We start from the raw sequence: 26,367 nt of genomic DNA, 5'->3' as shown, positions 1-26,367 counted from the left end.
AGAGGATTCAATTCTTTTATTCAGTAAGGAAGGCCCTTTGGCTGCATGTTCCCATTAAAAAATGAAGTTTTTATAAATGATGAGGGAGAACAAACGTTATCAACTGGCACTGCATCATTTTTGAATTTCGAATTTTTGTGGACAAGCTTCCAGTACTTCTTGGTGTCATTAAAGATAAAGAAATAGATGAAGCAATAGATATTTGCAGCATCAGTTCAATCAGTTTGTGAGAACTGACACTATTATGAAAGAAAAGAAAGAAACAAAAGAGCACAATAGGAAAGGCTTTCAGCAAACTGTGGCACCTGGAGACTAGGGCCTGTGAGAATGTCTAACTGAGGTGTTTAAGACTTTGAATGGATTGAGTAAATTCAATGATGATGGAATCCTTTCTCTTTTTCAGACTACACATGAGGGGGCATAAATTCAAACTGAGGAAGGATGCAGGATAGCTGTGCAGAACTTGCCTTCTGCCATGGATGGTTGTTGTTGGAAGAAACTCCCATTTGGTGCAGTAAAGGTGGGTAGTTTGAATAAATTCTAGGAAAAACTATTAGAGGGAATGAGCAGGTGATATGGGAAGTGGTTTTTTTTTTTTTTTTTTTTTTTTTTTTTTTGATGATATTGTATTAGCTTGCTTCCTTGCATTATTTGCCACTACTGATATTAACGTACAGTGGTCAGAATTGACATGCACAAGGAAGCTTAAAATATAACCAAATTATCCCAAGTCATATTTGGCATTTTAACGTTTCCTCATAGTGTTTAATGTGAAAGAATATTCAGCCAAATTAGAAAAGCAAAAACTGAGTTCAGATCTCGTTCAGGCTTGAAGCTTCAGAAATGCTCCTGGCAACCAAATCTAAACAGCAGGGCCACTGTTATATAAACAAAATTGACTCAACGCTTCTGAAGAGGGCAAAATCTGTACAAGTGTCTTCCTTGAAGCAATAAAAATCAATTGTTGCCTAAGACAATGTCCACAAAAAAATCCACACACACTTAGGTAAGCTAATGTTTAAAAGCATAAAGGCTTAGAATGCTGGGTAAATAATCCCATGGCTGTATTTTAAAATAAAATGTGTATTTTGCAAGTGAAATTTAATTTCTAGTGCAGTATGGATGGTCTTAAAAAAAAATCCTGTTTTTTTGCAAATAATAACTACTCTTTACAAATGACTGATCTCCAGTTTTTTTGAAAGTCAAAAGTTGGCAGTTTTGGGAGAGCGCCTTCAATAAGTAACGCATTATAAGCTGCAACATCTTTATCTGAGATATCATAAGGAAACTTCACATACATAAAATACAATTTTTCAACTTTGTGAAAATATCACTCAACGTAAGAACCACCACACTTGCTCTATTTTCTCAAGCATTCTTTCCAGGCAGTGAATGCACTTTAGTAAAAATGAAGAGGCTGTTTACACCAATGTTTAATGTCAGAAATGAGTTCCATATCGCTCTCAAACACCTTCTGCACAGTTATGCCAAAAAAAAAAATCTGATGGGGCAAGGTCAGGGCTATAGGATGGGTGAGGTATTGTGTTCAGCGGGACAATCTTCGACAGTGTCATCTGTGCTGATTAAGTTCAGTTCTTTTGGTTTTCAGCTCGATTAAGCTTTTTCAGGGATAAATGTATCTTTTCTTTGTTGATAGTTTTTCCACTTTCCAAGAAATCAATAAAAATTAATGCCATTTTGGTCCTAGCAGAAAAAGGTGGCCATAAGTTTTGTTGATGATTTGGAAAATTTTGGCTTTTTGTTTACAGGTGATGTTGGATGTGCCCATTTCATGGACTGTCATTTGGTTTATGGTCATAATGGAAGAGCCATGTTTCACTCAAGACCACCAGCACCAAACCTCTCCTGAAAATCTTCACAGATCTCTTTCCTCACAGCCATCATCTCTCTCTCTCTCATGTGAGGAGGTTAGGCACCCACTGAAATGTTTATGCACCCATCATTTTGAATGAGCTGGTCAAAGAGTTCTTTGTTTTCATTGTTTGTGACAGACGTTGGTGTTCTGGCTCTAGCTGAGTGGGCAGGAGCGCAAGTGCAGTAGCACACGCTCTTTGAGTATACCGGGGTTCAAGCCCCTGACTGCTGAATACGGTCGATCTGCCAACTCGCACTGGACCAGCGTGGCAGATTATGGTCCATTTCCCTCAGCATGAATTGTTGAGGAGGCTTCCATCCTGCAGTGGGTTGATAATGGCTGCACTTTACTTTTCTCTGAACTATTGGAGCCATCTCTGGATGTTATTTCAATCAACTGTCTGGTCCCCATAGACTGCCAGGAGTTTCAATGCGTAGATGCAGCCAACTGATCACCTCGATTTGAATTGGAACTCCATCACACACCATTACCAGAAAAGGTTGTCACTTTTTCCATTCATATAGTCAGATCTTAAAATCACCAGAAAAATGATATTAGGTGTGTTAATGGGTAATTGGTATTACAACAAGAGTATATCATAAATTGCTCCTCCTCCTCCTTCCTTATGCACATGCACTTGCTGATCTGCCCTTGTACCTACTGTATATATAAGGGCAGATAACACACATCACAACTGTGATTCATGGTAAATCTTTTTCGCCAATTATTATTTTCACAAATTATTTTTACCAATGGCATCAGCTTCTGACTTTTGTTCCTCTATGTAGAGTATCCCTGCATAGACCTTTGGACAGTTGTTTAAAAATTTCCAAACAGTATGTAACTTTATAATTTCAATCACAGCTGTTTTAAGTCGAAAAGTCAGCCGTATTTGCCTGTGGTTAATATGTCAACATTATCATAATGGTGAATTTTGATAAATTCAGTGGCCCTTTTTCACTCAAAACAGATTTTTTTTTTATTTTACTTCGTAATAAGAATTTTTCAGCAAACTACAAACAATAATTTTTTTGCCAATAAAATGTAAGCATTGAAAACAACTCTGACTGTAAAAGTGATGGACAGGCAGGCATATTATAACAAAAGTGGTTTTTTCCAATGAGCACACAGAAAGAAAGTAAATTTACTATAGTGTTTAATTAATGTCTGAATGAATGTTTTAGTTGCAGCAGAATTACATTTTTGGATTTTACCAAGAACCTTAGAGATTTTAGATTCTTCTGAATATGGTGGTTCCATATTGTGTGTGTGTTTTTTGTATGAAGGAAGTGTGAAGAAGCTATTGTGTTATTGTGTTTAATACTATTAAATCTCCAGTATGCACGAGAAGTGAACTAGAAGAAATGGATAAGAAATGTAGCGATATATGGTAGGATGAAGTGACCAAGTAAGATATGAAAAAGAGACAGATAGTTGACAAAAAATGAGATATGAAAAAGCAACCAAAATAAAACTACATTGCAGTGTTTTTCACAATTTCAGTGTCTTCGTCAGAGGTCATTCACCAAAATTATGAGAAAGACGGCAATGTTCTTGTTTCCGACATGCGGTACACATGTGCAATAGACACGTGAATGTCTATTGCACACGTATGAAATTACACAAAAGAATTAAATTTGAAACTTTGCGGCAAGAATAGGGTCTAATAAATTGTGCCAATAAATGTAATTATTATTATTATTATTATTAGCAGGGCATACAGATCATGGATGACCTTACAGAAGCAAGCAAAAGGAATTGAAAAACTGAAGTAATGATATCGAAATGTAGGAATAGGCAAGAAGGGAACTTACTGTTACTTCGTAAGACTGAAAATGACCAAGATGGCGGCTTGCCAGTATATTTACACATAGGTTCACTAGTGGTTCCCTAGCGTTAGAACACGGTGAGAGAGAGAGAAAAAAAAAAAAATTGAGTAGCTAGCTGGATGTATAAATCGAAACGATATATGTGATGATGAATGCTGTTAAATACATGGTGCACAAACTGCCCAGGATAGTTGAGAGTTATAATAGCTTACAAAGTAGCAGTGAAAAGCAGCTAAACTTTGTTAAGGCGAAAAATAGATTGGGTAAAGGAAGAAGGTATCCCACATATTGCATTCGTAAGATTAATGGCTCACAGGACATAAGTAGGGACAAGTAAAGCAGAAAAATGAATGACACACTTCCTTCATACCAAATAAATAAATAAAATAAGATAAATAAAAAAATATATATATATACATTATGACTGTAGGGTAGTACGTTTGCTTATGCAGTGTCCCTCATCCATAATTAATATTATCTTTCTTTTTCATTACAATTACTCTCCACCCCTACTCTCACTTATTTTCTTTATACTATTATATATATATATAACTGAGGCTACAGAAACTACCCAAAACAGTAAAAATATAGCCAACAAAAAGAAAGACAAATTATTAAAAATATACTAAAAAAGAGAGTTTCACATTATATAAGTCAAAATTTCAAGGTGATGAATTTTTTAAGTAATAAAAATTCAAGGTAATGAACTTACAGCAACATTGGAGAATACAGTGCCTGCCATAACATAAAATGTACGTGGATCCCTTTCAACAATATTTGTTGGAGAATATACTGCCCACAGTGATGTTATAAGAAAAAGAAGCCCTGCTGGTATTAAAGGACGAAGTACTTCATATATGGAATAATGCCTCAAAGTTTGAGATTTGTATGCACTATTTGAGGGAAAAAAAATTAGTAAACTGTTGAAAAATTTAGAATGAACACATTTTTAAACAACTATCAGTAAGAACCTCCCTCTTAATTATGCTAATTCTCTTGGTAATTTTTAAGGACAAACAGAAGTCAAAAATACATCATTTTTATAATGTGGGAGCACTGTAATTTGTTACAATGTGTAACAAATTATCAACAATATTTCATTTGTACTACAGTGTTTAATATCGACTTCAGGAACAGTATAATGCATAAACTTGATAACATATTACATATTACTATAATAGTAATATGTATATATATTAACAGACATCTAAATACATATTGTATTTAGGTGTCTATTAATTTAGTGTAGCATTCTCAAATTAAACAGAAACCCTAGAAAGAATTAAATTGGGGAGGCAATAAGCTCTCAGCTGCCCAACTCAATGCTAGACCTCTAATTACATGTGTGCATTACATGACAGTGACAATCCACACGGCAGAATGCACTGTCTCACAGGAGGTAGTTATTGTCAGTGACTCTACTGTCAGGGAAAGGTGAAATATATTGTGCAAAAAGATTAGGTGGAATAGAACCAAGGTATATCTGTCAAGGGCAAAAGTAGATGATGCCGAAGAACCGACATCATCTTTTAGAGGCACAAAAGGTGATACTGTTGTTAGCACTAATAATATTAAGAGTAGATCTGATGGCTTACTTAACAAGTACAGTGGTGCCCCAACATCTGATGGTAATTCGTTCCACAAAACCCATTGTATGTTGAAAATATTGTAAGTTTTGAAACCAATAATACATTGATTTCCTGTAATTCGTACCCCAACAACACATAAAATAGGTATTTCTTACATGTTATACTTCATTTTTACATTAAAAATGAGTGTTTTACAAAGATTATTTAATAGTCATAAAACATCCTAAAATAAAAAAAAACAATAAATTAGCATTTACCTTAGACTTGAAGTGCACAGCTAATGAAATCAATGGTAGTGTAGTGGTGGTGGGTCTATATCAAGCATCAGGTATCTTTTAGTCTTTTGTCTTTTGCTGCTACTTGCAAAGAAACTGTCCAAAGTGGACTGTTTTTGATGACTTTTTTTGTAGCTTCCTGAAGTAAGAAAAGAACTTCAACCTCCAAAAATCTTTAAGGGTGGCAGCATTTTCACCAGAGGTCACTGCAAAGCAACTTGCAAACATTTTCGTGGTGTAAATTTTCTTGAAGTTTGCAATTACTTGATGGTACATTGGTTGGAGAAGAGGAGTGGTGTTGAGTGGCAAAAATTTTACTTGAACAAATTCAAATTGTGCCTCAAGAGATTGAACAAGGTTGGGATCATGGCCTGGCACATTATTCAGCAGGAGCAGTACTTTACAGGAAGTTTATTTTTCTCAAGATAACTCTTCACTGAAGGACAGAAAACTTGAAGCTCCCATTCATTGACGACGTATCCTGTAACCCAGGCTTTCTTGTAACTGTGCCAAAACACTCTCCCAGCATGGCTTTGTCGACCTTTTGTTGTTTAAATCCTCTGGGGGTGCTAGAGTGATACACAAGCAAAGGATTCAGCTTAAAATCTCAAGAGGCATTGACACCCAACAGGAGAGTGGGCCTATCTTTCATAAGCTTATGCCCAGGTAAACTAGCCTCATTCTTAGTGATGTACGTTTTCCTGGGGATTCGCTCCCAGAAGAGGCCAGTTTCATCAATGTTAAAAGCCTGCTGGGGAAAATAGCCCTCCTGTCTCAGCTGCTTTTTTATCAGCACTGAATGCCTCCCCATGCCTTTCAACACTTTTGATATTTGCCTGCTATTTTTGAAGTGCTCAAACCAGTCTCTGTTGGCTTTAAAGTCTTCAAAGTGCACAGCACTGCCACTGGTTGATGGAGCTTTAAGTTTCAGATTGTCATAGATCTGAAACAATCTCGTACGAGTGATGTTTTGCGTGCTACACATTGAACAATAATGTTGTTGAAGGAGCCTAGTTCGTTGAGAACAGTCATATGAGTGATGTTCTGTATGCCACGCATCTGAAAATTTCCACCCATGTATCGTTCCAACTACATTGGTACCTGCAAATATCACTGGTCCTTAAAATAAGAGATCGTATGGAAAGTATATAGGTTCCTGAGAATATCAGATGTCGATGTTATCGTAAGTCGAGGCTCCACTGTACAGGGCAATGTTGGGAAAAGTTGCTAGTTAGGATTAAATTTGAAAGTGTTTGCAATTCTGCCAGATACAATAGGAGGACCTACATGTTGAGAGCCATGTCAATGAATTCGGCTCTGGAGAGACTGTGCAAGTTCCATAAGGTAGAATTCTTCTCAGCAAAGTCTGTGCTGGTTAACAGGAGAGGCTGTTTTTAGAGGGATGGGATACACTTAAATAGAAGGTGTAAGAGGATATTTGCTAAAACTCTCAAGGTAGTGTTAACTTGAAAACTGCTAGCTTGGGGACATATACAAATACAGTCCATTCCGGTTATTTGGGACACATCGGGACTAGTGCATTTTGGACTGATTAAGCGGCTGCCCCAATTATCCAAGTTTCACGTAAATACCGTATTTCCCCTTGTATAAGATGCACCTTTTTTCAAAAAATTTGGGGTTTAAAAAGTGGTTGTAGATTTTTTTTTTTTACTTGCATTTCCCACTTTTTCGCACTTGTTGTCTTTGCGCTCATTGTTTCGCACTTGTTACTGGTATATTAGGTTAAGTTTTGCCACGTTCTTCCCAGAAATGGCTCAGAAAAGATTTTCGTACAGTGCTGAATTTAAGTTAAAAGTGATCCAGTTTGCAAAAGTGAATGGAAATCATGCTGCTGAACGTAAGTTTGGTCCTCCTCCAACTGAGAAAACAATACGAGACTGGCTACGGGAAGAAGAAACCCTACTGAAAATGCCACGGCAGAAGAAGGCCATTAGAGGCAAGTCAGCAAAATGGCCTGATTTAGAGAGGGAATCGAAGATATGGATTGAGGAGCAAAGGGCAACTGGAATTCCTATGTCCACAAAGATGGTTCAGCATGAGGCAAGAAGAGCTGATGTTTGTTTGTTTGTTTGTTATTTGGTTTTTAGGAGCATTAGCGACTAAGGCCATGTTGCTCCGGGAATATGCGGTGGTCATTCCCTGACCTTTCTGCATCCTCCGTATTTGGTAGTGACGGGCTCGAACCCCGGTCTAATCAATAAGCGTGTGCTACGCACTGCTGCTCCTTCCCACCTGGCTACGGAGGTGCCAGAATTGCTGACGAAAAAGAAGTTACTGATTTCAAAGAGGACACATTTGGTGCTTCAGGTTCATGAAACAGAAAGGACTAAGCATGCGTACATGCACCAGACTTGCCCAAAAGATGCCTGAAAGCTATAAGCAGAAGGTCCTCGAATTTCATTGTTTTGTCATTCAATGTCGGAAGACACATCAGTTTCAGTTGGGACAGATTGCAAATATGGACAAAGTCACCCTTCAATTTGATGTCCCAAGTAACAGAACTGTTGATAAGAAGGAGATGAAAACTGTAACTGTGAAGATAAGTGGACATGAAAAGAGCCATTATACAGTTGTTATAGCTTGTTGTGTCGACGGAACCAAGCTGCCTCCTATGCTGATTTTCAAATGCAAAACAATGCCAAAAGAAGACATTCCTCGAGGAATGATTGTCCACGTTCACGACAAGGGTTGGATGGATCAGGATGGGATGAAGATCTGTTTGAAAAAGTTTGGAGCAGGAGACCAGGTGGGCTCTTATGCAAACTTGCCCCTATTGGTGCTTGATCAGTTCAGGGCACACATAACAAAAAACACAAAGAAGATTGCTGCAGAGCAAAAAACAAAATTTGCTATCATACCTGGAGGCTTGGCATCCCAGCTCCAACCACTTGATGTCAGCATTAACAAACCTTTCAAAGCTGCCATGAGAAATGAATGGAACCAATGGATGAAGTCTTCTGGGGACAATTTGACACCAGCAGGAAGAGTGAAGAAACCAAATATAGGAGAAGTTTGTACCTGGGTGAAAAAATCCTGGGATAATATCAAGATTGAGATCGTTGTCAAGTCATTTAAAGAAGTGCGGCATTTGAAATGCCATAGATGGAACAGAGGACGAGGCAATATATGAAGACAGTGATTCATCATCAGACACAGATGAGGACAAGCTAATGGATGGGAGTTTTGACAGTGATGAGTTGTATGAATTTTACGATGAATAAAACTTGAGCTCAATAACTTTATATAATACATTTTTTTTCAAATTTTGGACCCCAAAATTAAAGTGCGGCTTATACATGGGGAAATACGGTAGTTAACAATGTACCCCCCTTTACAATTAGTTCACTGTACAATCAAATCACGTTACAACAAACTCACCATATTAAAGTACCGTTCACTATACGATGTGCAGTAAGCGCCGGTCATTGTAATCAAGTTTGTGAATTGAATTTTAATTCTTTTAAACAGCGATTCTAATTAGCAAAAATAGGAGAAATATTATCCACAGGCTATAAAAGCAAAGATATATTAAGCACAAATTTACCCTTTATTACCTTACCAATTAAAAAATTAAAAATACGTGAAAATCGGAAGAATATACTTGATAATCGGAATAATTAATACATACTGCAATATGTACATACGAACTAGTTGAAATTTCTGTTCACTGACATTTGTGGGCGGGGGATTAAAATTTAAAACAGTAAAAAGATAAGCAATCAATAACAAAGAACACGGCACACAAATTGCAAGTAACACGATACGCGCAAGTGAGAACCGAGTAACGAGTTACAAAGCTTTAAAATTAGGAATGAAGAGAAGATCTGAAAATTGATTTTTTTATATGACTGAAGATTTCATGGAAGTGTAAACACATTTTACCATAATAACCCACAGAATTCCAGCTGTCGGTATTATCGCAAATTCAGTAAGATCGAGTTTACTGTCCGTTTATGATAGATTTCACTAACAGAAAATTATTATTATTATCATTATTAGCCATATAGTGCAAGGAAGCCTGAGGCTTATGCTGCACCAGCCAAAAAATAAAAAAATAAAAAAATTCTAAATTACCCTGAGAGAGAGAGAAAAGCCCAATAAACAGGTGACTGCTAATTGTTTTTATTGTTTTATGGTTGTGACCTCCAGAATTTCGACCAAACCACGTGGTACCGTCGGAGACAATTGCAGGGTAATCTCCAGTGCTGCGGTCTCCTGCCCTGATTAAACGGCATGCTGTCCCAATTAAGCGAAGTCAACTCTGGCTATTTTCTCGATTGGTTTCTGTTTTTATAAGATTTGCCCCAAATAAACAGCTACCTCGATTAACCAGTGACCCAAATAACCAGAATCTACTGTATATTTAATTACAGCCACAAACAGAGGTAAAAGTGATTCTTGCACTGCTTCTATTGGAACATGCAGCAGTTTGGAAAGCAACATGTTGGGGGATTTCAAGCCTTTCTGTGGGTCATCATGGTTAACATAGACTGTGTTAAGGTAATTAAGAGTGAGAACAGGTGCATGTATACTTGTATGTACACTAATGCTAGGACACAGTAAATAAATTTGATGAATCTGAAGTACTGATTCAGTCATCAAATGCAGGCATTATAGGGATATCGAAGACATAGAGTCACTCAGACATAAGGGATGCAGAATTGGAATATGAAGAATACATATTCCAATAGGACACACAGGATAGGAGATGGGAGTTATGCTTTTAGTTAAGGAGCTTATTAAATCTAAGGCAGCTTACCCAGCCGACATGGGTAGCCAGAGCAATGTTGAGTCAGTTTGGTGCAGCATAAGCACTGGAAAAATGAGAGTAGGAGTGTGTTACAGGCCTAATGACTGTGACGAGTACAATGAAAAACTATATAGAAAAAGAGGGTGGCCAGTTAAATCAGTATGTCTTAATAATGGGGAATTTTAACTTTCCCAATATTGACTGGAACTTGTGGGTTGGCCACTCACACACCAGCAAGATTTTTGTGGATTTATTGGATGACTGTTTTCTACAGCCGCATATTAGACAGACAACAAGAGGAAGTAATACTCCTGTTCCAGTCAGGGGTATATTCAGGGATGGGCACAGAGGGCATATGCCCCCCAACAAAAAATTTGAAATTAACAAAAAAGAACACAGGAGATGTTCTAAAAAAAAACTCAAAAGCCTGGTCGCCATGGCCTCCTTACAATGATACCTGGACCTGGTCGCTATGCACCCCCCCTTATGATGATACCTGGACACGCCACTGGATCCAGTTAATAGTAGTGATTCTACATGCATTAAGAATCAGTAGGTAAAAGATCCACTGGGCAGCAGCGATCACAGTGTACCAAACATCTTAGAGGGAGATCTCTATCAGGATGAATGATAAAATGAATGACGGTGAAAACTTCGTAGTTATAAATAATTTCAGAACTAGGGACCAGATTGTTGGAAGTTTTCGGCCAATAAGTTGTTAATTACAAGAATAAGTTACCTCCATGGGTGGTGGAGGTAGTCTGCTTGGGGACGTTCAAATATCAGTTGGGTAGCTACCTACTTGAGGAGGGACACACATTGGTAATTTATTAATTTATTTTATTTATTGGCAGTTTTTACAAAAGCCTGAGGCTTCCTTGCATTACATGCCTAATACTAATATATTTTGTACATGAACACAGAGCCATAAAGAATGTTTTATTGCTCTACTTTCCCAATTAAAAAAATAATTAATGATGCCCATTTTAAGCAAATACCATACTGCAAGAATAGTGAAATTTATATTGACATCACTTTACCAAACAGTTTTTTTTTTTTTTTAATGTACATTAAATATATTTAATGTACATGTTAAATATATTTAATGTATTTAATTTTATTAAATTTAATTTAACATACATAAAATTTAACGTACATTAAATTTAATGTACGTTAAATATATTTTTGAAATAATATACTTCTTTTTTTGTTTTATTTATCCTAGCATCATTTTTGTGTTAATTATGTTTGTATTTTCTCTCAATGATCAATAACTAGGCTTATTTATTTATTTTTTTTTGATTTGGTAGTTGTTGGCGCATCGGCTTCTATGGCCATATTGCACCTCCCAAGGTTTTTGCAGTACTTTGATCCAAGCCCGAGGTGGGAATCGAACCCGCGACCTTTGGGTTGCCGGGCAGGTACTTTACCCACTCGGCTAGCCTGGTCGGCAACTAGGCTTATAATAGTCAATCAGCACTGAATAAATACCTACATCAAAAAATGCATATATTATTTCGGTATTTAAATGGTAAAAAATCCTCATAAAAATAAATAACTAGTGTTTACTTCAGTTTTACAAAAAGTATATACACTCAAACTCGAAAACAAGTCATCAGAAATAACGACAACTTGGCTATAGTATAAAAAATAAGTTAGTTAAGATAATTATATAAACTGCATCATTTTACTTTGGCTACATTATTTCAAAACTGTATAGCTATAACAGTAAACTGACCAGCGATATGTAAGCATCTGCTGTATAAGTCGATCTCCATTTTTATAGTAATTTTTCACATTTGCAATTCGAAGAGTGGTATATTATAGAAAAATCTGCATTAATATCCACTGTCAACTTTTTAATTCAATTATTTCTGCTTTTTCTTTTAGAAATTAAAATTTTGACATATTATTAAACTGCACAGTAAACTGTGAAGAAAGCAATAAACATATGCAGCTCCCTCATGCAGAAGACTGAGAAACCAAAATCTACTGGCATAGGTGATGATGTCACATCATTCTTACTGATGCCATATGTGTACATAGGAGGCTTTAATATGTAAATGAGTCATTCCTTGTCACCACAAATTGGTTTTTTTTGTAAACAGTGCCTCATTGTGGAATTTATTTTGCTATAAAGAAATCAACAATCTTGGGAATTTTTACTTTTCAAGTTCTTGAAAAGTATTCACAAGCATTTAGTATCGCATGCACATGTATGGTTCCTCCTCTGCTCAAGAGCATTGTTTTTATTTTGAGTCAGTTTCCATCATTCTGCTGCAGAGATTAACACATGGTTTTTTACACCATACAGTACAGTAATTTTAAAATAATTATTGTTGGCAAAAAGCTTTAGATGTGTAGGATAAAATTAAAGTTATTACAGAAATATAAAAGGAAGAAATGTATTGTTGCTCATGAATTTAACTTTTCAAGCTCAACATGGTACAAAATTTGGAATTCAAAACAAAAAAAATTGATGTTAACAAGGCTCTTTTAAAGTAGTTTAAACACAAAAGAAGCAAAAATATTCTAATATGTTCCACTTTTAATGATTATAGCCTTCTGCCAAATTATTTGGAATTGAGAAGTCTGTGTATTCCACTAGTTGGAGAAATAATTTAAGTTGCATCATAACATATGTTTTGGAAAAGTTACAGATAAAGCAAAATATAGGAACAATACAGAGTGGGTAAATTTGGTTTGGTCCAAAGTGTACAGAGGATACTTGAACAAAGGCAATTTTAATTCAGCTGAGATGGGACATTTTTTTTCAATTAACTCCTGACAGAATATTAAACTCCAAGGGTGTAGGTGCAGAAGCAGTAAATCATCAAGAGATTGTATCACAGTCCTCAATTGCACAAATTTGTATGGCATAGAAAAGACAGAAATGTTTGTCATAAGAATATAAAATCTGTGATGTTTCAAAAATGCTAAGAAGTTACCTTGTCAACTAAGAACAAATGAAAAAGCTGGTATAATATCAGCCTTGTTTGAATCCAGGTTACTTCAGCAGGATTGTGAGTTACAGACACATGACTGAAAAATTCTACTTCTTTTGGACAACTACTTTGCACACAAAGTCAACAAAGCAAGATAAAAAAACATTAAACTCATGTTTCTTCCATCAAACTGAAAGAAACTTGCAACCAAGGAACCAAGGAGTTGCGAAGTTCCAAATCTCATTTTTGAAAATTAATTTTCCATAAAATGGCTTGTCTTGAAAGACATCTATTCTGCATCCAATAACATTATTGTGAAGCTTTTCTCTCTTTCAAGAGAGAAAAGCTTCACAATAATGTTACTGGATGCAGTATAAAATGTAGAAAAGGTACAGAACAGAGTATTTGAGAAAACTATCTGTGGGATTTTGATCATGTGGGATTTAGTCAGAAACTCTGGGAATGATTCTGTTGAAATTGATACTAATGAGAAAACTTGTCTTTTTCAGAACACATCTGCAAAACAAATCAAGGATTTAAATCATTACAACTTAGATGCATATGTTATTGTTGATGATGATATTGTTGAACTGAAGAATGAAATGGGTGATAAAGATGGAGATGAAAATGAAAAAACTGAAAAAGACATAGGGCAGAAAGTTCCAACTATTAGTATAGCACTTCAAGCAGCTAAATTTTTGGATTGTTTTTATAAAAACAGAAGATAATCACAATACTGCAAAAATTGAATATGAGTTAGGAAACAAAAGAAAAAACCTGACTATTTCTGTTAGATAATACAGTATTATTAAATATACGATATACTATACAAATAATATAATACATATATAAATTTATGTTGTAATATATGTATGCAATCAAATAATATGTGCATACGTACTATAATCATCTCAATCAGATCTCCTTGCCTGTGCCTAATTTCCAGGTGCTGCAGTTTGAAGAACTGAAGCCTTTCCTGGTAAGAGTACCCTTTTTTTCCTTTCTTCTTTCTTTTCTTTCAAAATAGTGTCAGATAAGTTCTCAAAAATTGACAGAACTGATGTTGTAAAACATCTATTGCTTCATCTATTTTTTTATCTTTAACAACAAGAAGTAACTTGTCCACAAAAAATTTCAAATTTAAAAATGATGCATTGCCAATTGATGACATTTATGCTACCACATAATTTTAAAAAGAATCATTTTTCAATGGGAATTTGTGTACCACTTAGTCACATGCAGTAAAAAGTCCTTCCTCTTGAATAAAAGAACAGAATCTTCCCTCGTTTCAGACTCTTCATAATTTTGGCAATAGAAATGCCTATGACAAAGCAAGAATCATCATTTTGATTTAGTCTGCTAGCGTAAACAACTTCCAAAATGGATGTGGAAGATTTAAAAACTGTTGGTAACGTAACATTCTTCAACATATCTTGGTACATGAATATGAAGTATGTTGTTTCACTTTATATGTTATGCCAATGTTCAGATTTTCGAATCTTGGCATAACATATACAGTGAAACAGCATTTAATGTAACTGGAGTTATAACTATGGGTAATATATATGCATTTTATATCTTTTAATAAAATTTTATTACATTTCTACCAATTTCAATGTAATTTAAAGAAAAAGTCAGCCTCGGTTGATAATGATGTTAATAATATTGAAGACCTTTCATTGATGGTAAAACTGAGTGAGTTTGATTGTGTACACACACACACACTAGAAGGATTTCTAAATTTCACAAGAACTAAAGAGCACTTACCTATACACATTATTCACACTCATAGGCACAGTCACAACTACAGTACCAACTATGAAATAAAAAATATACTTAAATCTTTAAAAGGTTAAAAAAAAAACTATAATAATAATTATTGAAGTTATTATTTAGTCATTTTCTGAGAAGTAAAATTGCTCAAAATTTAGTTTGTTCCAGCAGTTTATAATGAAGAAGTTTTTATTGATAAAATTAAACTGACAATCTTTAATGATGACAACTATGTATAGAAATATCTATAAGAATGCCATAATTCTGACTTATAGAGCTATGCTAATTATGGGAGAGAACTCCATTCTTAACACTAAATAAATAATAAATGTATAAACTAATGTTCCATTAGATCCCAAAAAACTAAGCACACCAGTAAGTTTTTGGCATATATGCAGAGGTGAACCAGTGACACACACACAGAAAAATACACTATATTACCAAAGTTACCTGGATAACCCTGAGATTTTGGATTATCCAAAATCTCAGACATCAAAGGCAGATATTGTTGGGATATCAGAGACATGGTGTCACACAGACATAAGAAGTGCAGAACTAGAATTTGGGGAGTACAATGTGTACAGAAAGGATAGACAGGAAAGGAAGAGGGGGTTATGCTGTTAGTTAAGAAACACATAAAATCTAAGGAAGTGCATCCAATTGATGTTGGTGGACAATGCAATGTTGAGTCTGTTTGGTGTGACATAAGCACTGGGAAAGGAAAAATGAGAGTAGGTGTGTGTTATAGGCCTAATGTATCTGATGAGTATAATGAGCAATTGTGCAGAGAAATAGAGGGGACCAGTAAATTAGAGTGTCTTATAATCAGGGATTTTATTTCCCGGATATTGACTGGAATTTGTGGGTTGGTCACTCACAAACTAGCAAGGCTTTTGTGGATTTATTGGATGATTGTTTTCTACAGCAGAATGTTTGGGAGGCAACTAGAGGGAGTAATACTCTTGATATGATTACCAGTAGTGATTCTTCATGCTTCAAGAATCTACAGATAAAGGAACCACTAGGTAGCAGTGATCACAGTATGCTGAAGTGGGATTTACTCAAAGAGGTAACTACCTACCATCAGGGGTAATGGGAAAGGTTTTTGCTTTCATAAAGATGACTACAGTGGTGAGACAGTATTTAAATTCTATATGGTGGAACCAACTGATAATGTTACCAACAGCAAATTCAAAATGGGAAGCATTCAAAGAATTAACCTTGGAAGCCACTAGGCTTTTCATACCAACAAAGAAATATTATTCAAGATTTAGGCCTAAATGGATGTCAGATGAACTAATTAGACATGTGACAGAGAAGGAAAATGCATGGGATACATATAAATTAACATGTGACACAGAAGCCTGTGATAGATATAAGCTGGTCTGTAACAAAGTTACAAAGGAGGTTAGGCAGGCAAAGGCAGATTATGAGAAATCTTTGGCAAAGGACGCAAAGAAAAACAGCAAAGAGTTCTTTACTTATGTAAACTCTAGAAGGAAAGGGATGAATCAGATTAGTCCACTTGATATCGATGGTTCAACTGTTGATGATCCTGCTCAGGTAGCTAACAAACTGAATGAATATTTTGCATCAACATTCACACATGAGGAGTTATTCAGGGAGGGGAATGCCAGAGGTGTATTCAACTCTGGCAGTAAGCTAGATAATCTTGTAATAACTGAGAGTAAAGTGGAGAAGAAATTGTTGAAGATAAACACAAGAAAGGCACCTGGGGAATATGGAATATATCCAGTTATATTAAACGAGGCAGCAAAGGAAGAAAGCAAACCCTTAGCCATAATTATGAGAGCTTCCCTGGACTCAGGGGAGGTACCCATGGACTGGAGATGTGCAAATGTGACCCCAATCCACAAAGGAGGATCAAAGGGAGACACAGGTAATTACAGACCTGTTAGTTTAACTTCTGTTCCAGGGAAAGTAATGGAGGCACTGGTTAAAATAGCATTACAGAATCATCTAGACAAGACTTCAGTTATAGCTCGGACATAGCAGGGGTTTGTTAAGGGGAAGTCTTGTCTGATTAATTTGATTGGATACTATGATGTAGTCACAAAGGAACTGGATCCAAAGAATAACTTTGATATCATATATTTGGATCTTAGAAAAGCCTTTGATACTGTTGCACATCGAAGACTGCTGCACAAATTGGAGCAGTGTGGCACTGGAGGCAAATTGCTGCTTTGGATAAAGGGATGGTTGAGTGGGAGAAGACAGAGGGTGGTAATCAATGGACACTGCTCTTCTTGGACTAATGTTATTAGTGGAGTCCTCAGGGTTCAGTGTTGGGTCCATAGTTGTGTTCTGTATTTATAAATGTTATTGATGATGGTATATCAGGCTTAATGTCCAAGTTTGCAGACGATATGAAGGTTGGCAGGGTTGTTAATGAAACTAATGACAGTACACTGCTCCAACAGGATCTAGAAAAGTTGAGCAGACGGGCTGAGAGGTGGCAAATAAAGTTTAACATTGACAAATGTAAAGTACTACATATGGGAAGCAGTAATCCCAGAGTAACGTATCAACTCTGTGGTACCACGCCGACAGTGGTAGAGAATGAAAAGGACCTGGGGATAATTGTGCAGGCAGATATGAAGTTTTCTGAGCAGAGAGTGTCAAGAAATTAGTTGCCAACTCAGAGTTCTGATGGGTGCCTAAGAGAGCTTGAAGAGTTGAGTAGATGCCCTCAAAGGTATTAGAGTGGAAGACCCAGCAAATGGGTTAAGAAGTGGCAACTGAAGTTTAACCCTGACAAATGCAAAGTACTGCATATGGATAGAAGTAACCCCAGAGAAACGTACCATGTGGTACTACACTTAAGATGGTAGAAAATGAAAAAGACCTGGGAGTAATTGTGCAGTCAGATATGAAGCTTTCTGAGCAATGCAGACAGGCTGCCAGGGCAGGTCATGGGGTTTTGTCAATGATATATAGGAATTTTGCTAGCAGGGAAAAGGAGGTGATTGTCAATCTGTATAAGGCAATGGTCAGGCCACGCCTTGAGTACTGTGTACAGGTCTGTAGGCCTCATTTTAGGAAGGATGTAGATTTACTTGAGTGTGTACAGAGAAGGGCAACAAGATTGGTGAGGGGAATGAAGGGATCCTCTTACCAAGAGAGCTTTAAGTTCTGCAAATTGCAGTGGCTGGAGACTAGGCACCTGCGCGGTGATCTGATTGAGGTGTATAAGGCCTTGAATGGGTTGAGCACGCAGAATTCTGATGGGATCCTTCCACTTGTTCAGCTTACGAACCTAAGGGGACATAAATTCAAATTAAGAAAGGACAGATGTAGAACAGATGTGCGGAAATTTGCCTTTAGCCAGCGGGTGGTTAATTGCTGGAACAAACTTCCATCTGTCGTTGTGGAAGTTGATAGGTTAAATAAATTTAAGGAGGAACTGGACAGGTATTTGGAGGGAATGGTGTGATTTTTTTTTTTTTTTTTGGCTCATGCTGCATAAACTCATACACTTGCTTTCTTGCATCACATGCTACTACTACTACTACCCATCAAGCTCTCAGCTGCCAAACTCAAGGCCAGAGCTCACTCTTGTGCATCAGGCAATACAGTGGCAATCTCCAAGGCAGAATGTGCTGGTCCCACAGGAACCAGTTATCGTCGTTGACTCCATTATCAGGGAGATGGGTAAATATATTGTGTAAAAAGGATAAGTGGAATAGGATCAGGGTATGTCTGCCAGAGGCAAAAGTTGATGACGTTGTAGAGCAGATATCATCGTTTAAGGGCACAAAGGGTGATACTGTTTTACACCTTGGTACTAATGATATTAAGAGTAGGAGATCTGAAGATTTACTTAACAAGTAAACACAAAAAAGGCACCTGGCGTGGATGGGATCTATCCAGTTATATTAAAGGAGGTAGCAAAGAAAGTAAGAAAACCGTTAGCCATAATTATGAGAGCTTCCTTGGACTCAGGGGAGGTACCCATGGACTGGAGATGTGCAAATATGACCCCAATTCACAACGGAGGATCAAAGGCTGACACGAGTAATTATAGACCTGTGAGTTTAACTTCTGTTCCTGGAAAATTAATGGAGGCACTGGTTAAAGAAGCACTGCAGGATCATCTAGACAAGACTTTAGTTATAGCTCGGACACAGCATGGTTTTGTTAAGGGGAAGTCTTGCCTGACCAATTTGATTGGATACTATGATCCAGTTACAAAAGAACTGGATGCAGGGAATAACTTTGATATTATATACTTGGATCTTAGAAAGGCTTTTGATACTGTTGCACATGGAAAACTGCTGCACAAATTGGAGCAGTGTGGCACTGGAGGCAAATTGCTGCTATGGATAAAGGGGTGGTTGGGGGGGGAGAAGACAGAGAATGGTAATTAATGGACACTGCTCATCATGGACTAATGTTATTAGTGGAGTCCCTCAGGGTTCAGTATTGGGTCCTTTATTGTTTTCTGTATTTATAAATGATATTGATGATGGTATATCAAGCTTAATGTCCAAGTTTGCAGACGATACGAAGGTTGGCAGGGTTGTCAAGGACACTACTGACACTATGCTGCTGCAACAGGATCTGGAAAGGTTGAGCAGATGGGCTGAGAGGTGGCAAATGAAGTTTAACATTGACAAATGTAAAGTACTACATATGGGAAACAGCAACCCCAGAGCAACGTATCAACTCTGTGGTACTACACTAGCAGTGGTAGAGAATGAAAGGGATCTGGGGGTGGTTGTGCAGGCAGATATGAAGTTCTCTGAGCAGTACAGATGGGCTGCAAAAGTAGCTCATGGTGTATTGTCAATGATATATAGGAATTTTTCTAGCAGGGATAAGGAGGTGATTATTCCCTTGTATAAGGCAATGGTCAGGCCACACCTAGAGTACTGTATAAAGGTCTGGATACCTCATTTCAAGAGGGATGTAGAGCTGCTGGAACGAGTACAGAGAAGGGCACAAGATTAGTGAATGGAACAAAGGGGTGCTCTTACGAAGAAAGGCTTAAGTTTTGCGAATTACAGTGTCTGGAGACTAGGCACCAGCGAGGTGATCTGATAGAGGTGTACAAAGCCTTGAATGATTTGAGCATGCTCAATGCTGATGGGATTCTTACTCTTGCTCAGAATAATCACCTGAGAGGGCATAAATTCAAATTGAGGAAAGACAGATGTAGGATAGATGTGCGGAAATTTGCCTTTAGCCAGCTGGTGGTTGGTAGGTGGAACAGACTTCCATCCCTTGTCGTGGAAGTTGATAGCCTAAATAAGTTTAAGGCTCAGCTGGACAGGTATTTCGAACGAACAGAGGGGAGAAGTGGAAGTGGTTATTTTTTATTTATTTATTTTACTTTATTTTTTTTTTTTGACTGATGCTGCATAAGCTTGCTTTCTTGCATAAAATGCCTCTACTAATGCTAATGCTAAGTACAGGTTAACGTTGAAACAAAAAAAGTCGTGAGTTAGGGTTATATTTGAAAGTGTTTGCAATTCTACCCAAACACGAGAAGAGGGTGTACACGATGAGAGTCTTGTCAATCAATTTGGCCCTGGAGAAGTGTGTAAGGCTCGTGGGGTAAAATTTTTATCAGTATGATCTGTGTTGTTAACAGGAGAGACTGCTTCTACAGGGATGGGATACACTTAAATAGAAGGAGTGCACGAGTGTTTGCTGATGCTATTGAGGGAATGTTAGGTGGGTTGGAAAACAGCCAGCTTGGGAGGGAGGATTCACAGACTAATAGATTCACAGTAGCCACAGGCAGAGGTGGAAGTGATTCTTGCACTGCTTCTATTGGAATGTGCAGCAGCCTGGAAAGCAAGTTGCTGGGGATTTCAGGAACTGCTGGGAGTCATGAAACAAGTAAATACATGGGCTGTGTTAGAGTAAATAAGAGTAAGAACAGGAGCATATACACCAATGCTACGAGTATAGTAAATAAATTTAATGAATTTGAAGTGCTGGTCAAGACATCAATGGCAGATATTGTTGGGATATCAGAGATGTGGTGTCACAGAGATAAAAAGAATGCAGAACTGGAATTTGGAGAGTACAATGCGTATATAAAGGATAGATAGGACAGGACAGGAAGGGAAGAGGGGTTATGCTGTTAGTTAAGAAACACATAAAATCTAAGGAAGTGCATCCAGCTGACATAGATGGACAATGCAACGTTGAGTCAGTTTGGTGTGACAATAAGCACTGGAAAGCAAAAATGAGGGTAGGAGTTTGTTATAGGCCTAATGACTCCAATAAGTACGATGAACAATTATACAGAGAAACAGAATGGGAGAGTAAATCAGAGTGTTTTTTGGCGCCTCTGTAACCAGGTGGGAAGGAGCAGCGGTGCGTAGCAAGCGCTTCTTGATTAGACTGGGATTCAAGCTCGTGACCACCAAATACAGAGGATGCAGAAAGGTCAGGGAGTGACCACTGCATATATTCCCGGAGCAATATGGCCTTAGTTGCTAATGCTCCTAAAAAACCAAATAACAACAACAGAGTGTTTTATAATGGGAGATTTTAACTTCCCAGATATTGACTGGAAATTGTGGATTGGTCACTCGCAAGGCTTTTGTGGATTTATGGGATGATTTTTTACAGGAGCATGTTAGAGAGGCAACCAAAGGGAGTAACTGAGTAACAGAGGGAGGGAGTAATCTGATTATCAGGAGTCATCTCAGTGTACTGATGTGGAATTTACTTAAAGATGTAACTAATATCAGGGGTAAAGAGAAGCGTTTTTGCTTTTGTAAGGGTGACTACAGTGGTCTCAGACAGTTTTTAAATTCTATAAAGTGGGACCCACTGAAGATGTTATAACAGCAAATTCTAAATGGGAAGCATTCAAGGAAGTCATCTCGGAAACTACTAAGCTTTTTGTTCCAACTAAGAAATACTGTTCCAGGTTTAGGCCCGAATAGATGTCAGATGACCTAATGAGACTCGTGGCAAAGAAGAAAAATGCATGGGATTCATGTAAATTATCAGGTGATGCAGAAGCCTATGGTAGATATAAGTTAATCTGCAATCAAGTCACAAAGTAGATGCCGACCGGGCTAGCCATGTGGGTAAAGTGCCTGCCTGGCAACCTAAAGGTCGTGGGTTCGAATCCCGCCTCGGGCTTGGTTCAAAGTACTGCAAAAACCTTGGGAGGTGCATTATGGCCACAGAAGCTGATGCGCCAACAACTACCAAACGAAAAAAAAAAAAAAAAAAAAAAAACAAAGTAGATTAGGCAAGCGAAAGCAGAATATTAAAAATCTTTGGCAAAGGATGCAAAGATACCTTTACTTATATAAACACTAAAAGGAAGGGGATGCATCAGATTGATCCACTTGATATCAATGGTTTGACTGTAGATAATCATTTTAAGATGATTGCAAAACTAAATGAGTATTCTGCATCTACATTCACTCAAGAAGTAGATGACCAGATGTTTATCAAACTCTAACAGGGAGTTAAATGATCTTGTAATAACTGAGAGCAAAGTGGAGGAGAAATTGTTGAAGTTAAACATACGAAAGGCACTTGGGGTAGATGGGATCTATCCAGTTACACAGTTACATTAAATGAAGCAGCAAAGAAAGTAAGCAAACCCTTAGCCATAATTATGAGAGCCTCTTTGGACTCAGGGGAAGTCCCCATGGACTGGAAATGTATCTTCAATTCATAAAGATGGATCAAAGGGTGACACGAGTAATTACAGACCTGTTAGTTTGACTTCTGTTCCAGATAAAATAATGGCATCGCTGGTTAAAGAAGCATTGCAGAATCATTTAGATAAGACTGCAGTAATAATTGAGACAGAGCATGGGTTTGTTAAGGGGAAGTCTTGTCTGACCAATTTGATTGGATATTATGATGTGGTCACAAAGGAACTGGATGCAAAAAATAATTTTGATATCATATACTTGGATTTCAGGAAAGCTTTAGATACTGTTGTACGTGGAAGACTGCTGTACAATGGCGCCTCCGTAGCCAGGTGGGAAGGAGCAGCAGTGCGTAGCATACGCTTCTTGATTAGACCGGGGTTCGAGCCCGTCACCACCAAATACGGAGGATGCGGAAAGGTCAGGGAATGACCACCGCATATCCTGGAGCAATATGGCCTTAGTTGCTAATGCTCCTAAAAAAAAAAAAAAAAAACCCAAACTGCTGTACAAATTGGAGCGGTATGGCATTAAGGGCAAGTTTTTTCAATGGATAAAGGGATGGTTGAGTGGGAGATGGCAGAGAGTGGTAATAAATGGACACTGCTCTACATGGACTAATGTTAATAGTGGAGTTCCCCAGGATTCGGTGCTGGGCCCATTGTTTTGTGTATTTATCAATTAGCATCAGCATTAGTAGAGGCATACGATGCAAGAAGGCAAGCTTATGCAGCATCAGTAAAAAAAAAAACCTCCCATTTCACACTTCCATTTGTTCCAAATGCCTGTCCAGCTCAGCCTTAAATTTATTTAGGCTATCAACTTCCACAACAAAAGATGGAAGCCTGTTTCAGCAATCAACTACCCGCTGGCTAAAGGCAAATTTCCACACATCTATTCTACCACTGTCTTTCCTCAATTTGAAATTGTGCCCCCTCAGCATTCAGCTTTCTCAACCCATTCAAGGCCTTATACACCTCGTAGGTGCCTACTCTCCAGGCGGTCAAATTTGCAGAACCTAAGCCTTTCTTGGTAAGAGCACCCCTTTATTCCACTCACCAATCTTGTTTGTACTTGTTCTAGCAACTCTACATCCTTCCTCAAATGAGACCTCCAGACCTGTACACAGTACTCTAGGTGTGGCCCAACCATTGCCTTGTATAAAGGGATAATCACCTCCCTGTCGCTTCTAGCAAAATTCCTATATATCATTGACAAGACTCCATGATCTGCCATGGCAACCCATCTGTACTGCTCAGCGAACTTCATATTTGACTGCACAATTACCCCCAGGGCTTTTTCACTTTCCACTTCCCTGAGTATAATACCACACAGTTGGTACATTTCTCTTCGGGTATTGCTACCCATATGCAGTAATTTGCATTTTTCAATATTAAACTTCAGTTGCCACTTCTCAGCCCATTTGCCCAACAACAGTAAAGATAGTATGCTACTCCAACTGGATCTAGATAACTATCTTTACTGTTGTTAACGACCCTGCCAACCTTTCTGTCATCTGCAAACTTGGACATTAAACTTGATATACCTTCATCAATATCATTGATAAATATACAAATAGCAATGGGCCCAACACTGATATCGATGAAGGTATCGATATCGGTGTTGGGCCCATTGTTGTTTTGATATTGATGAAGGTATATCAGGCTTAATGTCCAAGTTTGAGATGATACAAAGGTTGGCAGGGTTGTTAATGACAGTAAAGACAGTATGCTACTGCAACAGGATCTAGAAAAGTTAAGCAGATGATCTGAACAGTGGCAACTAAAGTTTAACATTGACAAATTCAAAGTACTCCATATGGGTAGCAGTAACCCAAAAGAAGCATACCAACTGTGTGGTGCTACACTCAGGAAGGTGGAGAATGAAAAAGACCTGAAGTTAATTGTGAAGTCAGATATGAAGTTCTCTGAGCAGTGCAGATGGACTGCCAGAACAGGTCATGGAGTTGTGTCAATGATATATGGAAATTTTGCTAGCAGAGACAAGAAGGTGATTATCCCTTTCTATAAGGCAATGGTCAGGCCACACCTTGAGTACTGTATACAGGTCTGGAGGCCTAATTTTAGGAAGGATGTAGAGTTGCTACGAGTACAGAGAAGGGCAACAAAGGAGGTTAGGCAGGGGAAGGCAGATTACGAGAAATCCTTGGCAAAAGATGCTAATAAAAACAGCAAGGATTTCTTTACTTATATAAACTCTAAAAGGAAGGGGATGAATATGATTGGTCCACTTGACATCGATGGTTCGACTGTTGATGATCCTGCTCAGATAGCAAACAAACTGAATGAGTATTTTGCATCAACATTCACACATGAGGAATTATTAAGGTTTGAAAACGGCAGAAGGTTATCAAATTGTAGCAGAATACTTAATAATTTTGTAATAACTGAGAGCAAAGTGAAGGAGAAATTGTTGGAGTTAAACATAAGAAAACCACCTATTGTGGATGGGATCTATCCAGTTATATTAAAGGAGGCGGCAAAGCAACTAAGCAACCTCCTTAGTCATAATTATGAGAGCATCCTTGGACTCGGGGGAGGTTCCCACGGACTGGAGATATGCAAATGTATCCCCAATTCACAAAGGGAGATCGAAGGGTGACATGAGTAATTACAGACCAGTTAGTTTAACTTCTGTTCCGGGTAAAATAATGGAGTAACTGGTTAATTTAACTTCTGTTCCGGGTAAAATAATGGAGTCACTGGTTAAAGATGCATTGCAGGATCATCTAGACAAGACTGCAGCAATAATTCAGACACAGCATGGGTTTGTTAAGGGAATGTCTTGTCTGACAAATTTGATAGGATATTATGATGTGGTTACAAAGGAACTGGATGCAAAAAATAATTTTGATATCATATATTTGGATTTCAGGAAAGCTTCTGACACTGTTGCACATGGAAGACTATTGTACAAATTGGAGCAAAATGGTATTAAGGGTAAGTTGCTACAATGGATAAAAGGATGGTTAAGTGGGAGAAGACAGAGGGTGGTAATCAATGGGTGCTGCTCTTCTTGGACTAATGTTATTAGTGATGTCCCACAGGGTTCGGTGTTAGGTCCACTGTTGTTTTGTATATTTATCAATAATATTGATGAAGGTATATCAGGCTTAATGTCGAAGTTTGCAGATGATACAAAGGTTGGCAGGGTTGTTAATGACAGTAATGGCAGTGTGCTACTGCAACAGGATCTAGATAATTTGGGCAGATGGGCTAAAAAGTGGCAACTGAAGTTTAACCTTGACAAATGCAAAGTACTGCATATGGGTAGACGTAACCCTAGAGAAACGTACCAACTGTGTGGTACTACACTTAAGGTGGTAGAAAATGAAAAAGACCTGGGAGTAATTGTGCAGGCAGATATGAAGTTTTCTGAGCAATGCAGACAGGCTGCCAGGGCAGGTCATGGGGTTTTGTCAATGATATATAGGAATTTTGCTAGCAGGTAAAAGGAGGTGATTGTCCCTCTGTATAAGGCAGTGGTCAGGCCACGCCTTGAGTACTGCGTACAGGTCTGGAGGCCTCATTTTAGGAAGGATGTAGATTTACTTGAGCGTGTACAGAGAAGGGCAACAAGATTGGTGAGGGGAATGAAGGGATCCTCTTACCAAGAGAGGCTTAAGTTCTGCAA

General features: G+C 37.7%; 1 protein-coding gene across 4 annotated transcripts in view; it reads right to left on the bottom strand.

Annotated features, from left to right (window-relative positions):
* Window positions 1–26,367, bottom strand: part of LOC150081011 (ethanolaminephosphotransferase 1-like) — a 212,708-nt gene that overhangs the window by 40,339 nt on the left and 146,002 nt on the right. For all 4 annotated transcript variants that reach the window (XM_090381040.1, XM_090381042.1, XM_090381041.1 and 1 more), the window contains 2 exons: window positions 15,053–15,101; window positions 4,418–4,598 (listed from right to left, as the gene is read on the bottom strand). In XM_090381040.1, the coding sequence (XP_090237166.1) occupies window positions 4,418–4,598; window positions 15,053–15,101 (230 nt within the window). The remainder of the gene's footprint in view (window positions 1–4,417; window positions 4,599–15,052; window positions 15,102–26,367) is intronic.

The sequence above is a fragment of the Mastigoproctus giganteus genome, chromosome 9, assembly GCF_048544385.1.
Source record: "Mastigoproctus giganteus isolate SK-2022 chromosome 9, ASM4854438v1, whole genome shotgun sequence".
NCBI classification, from domain to species: Eukaryota; Metazoa; Arthropoda; class Arachnida; order Uropygi; family Thelyphonidae; genus Mastigoproctus; species Mastigoproctus giganteus.
This window is presented reverse-complemented; position numbering and strand designations above follow the sequence as displayed.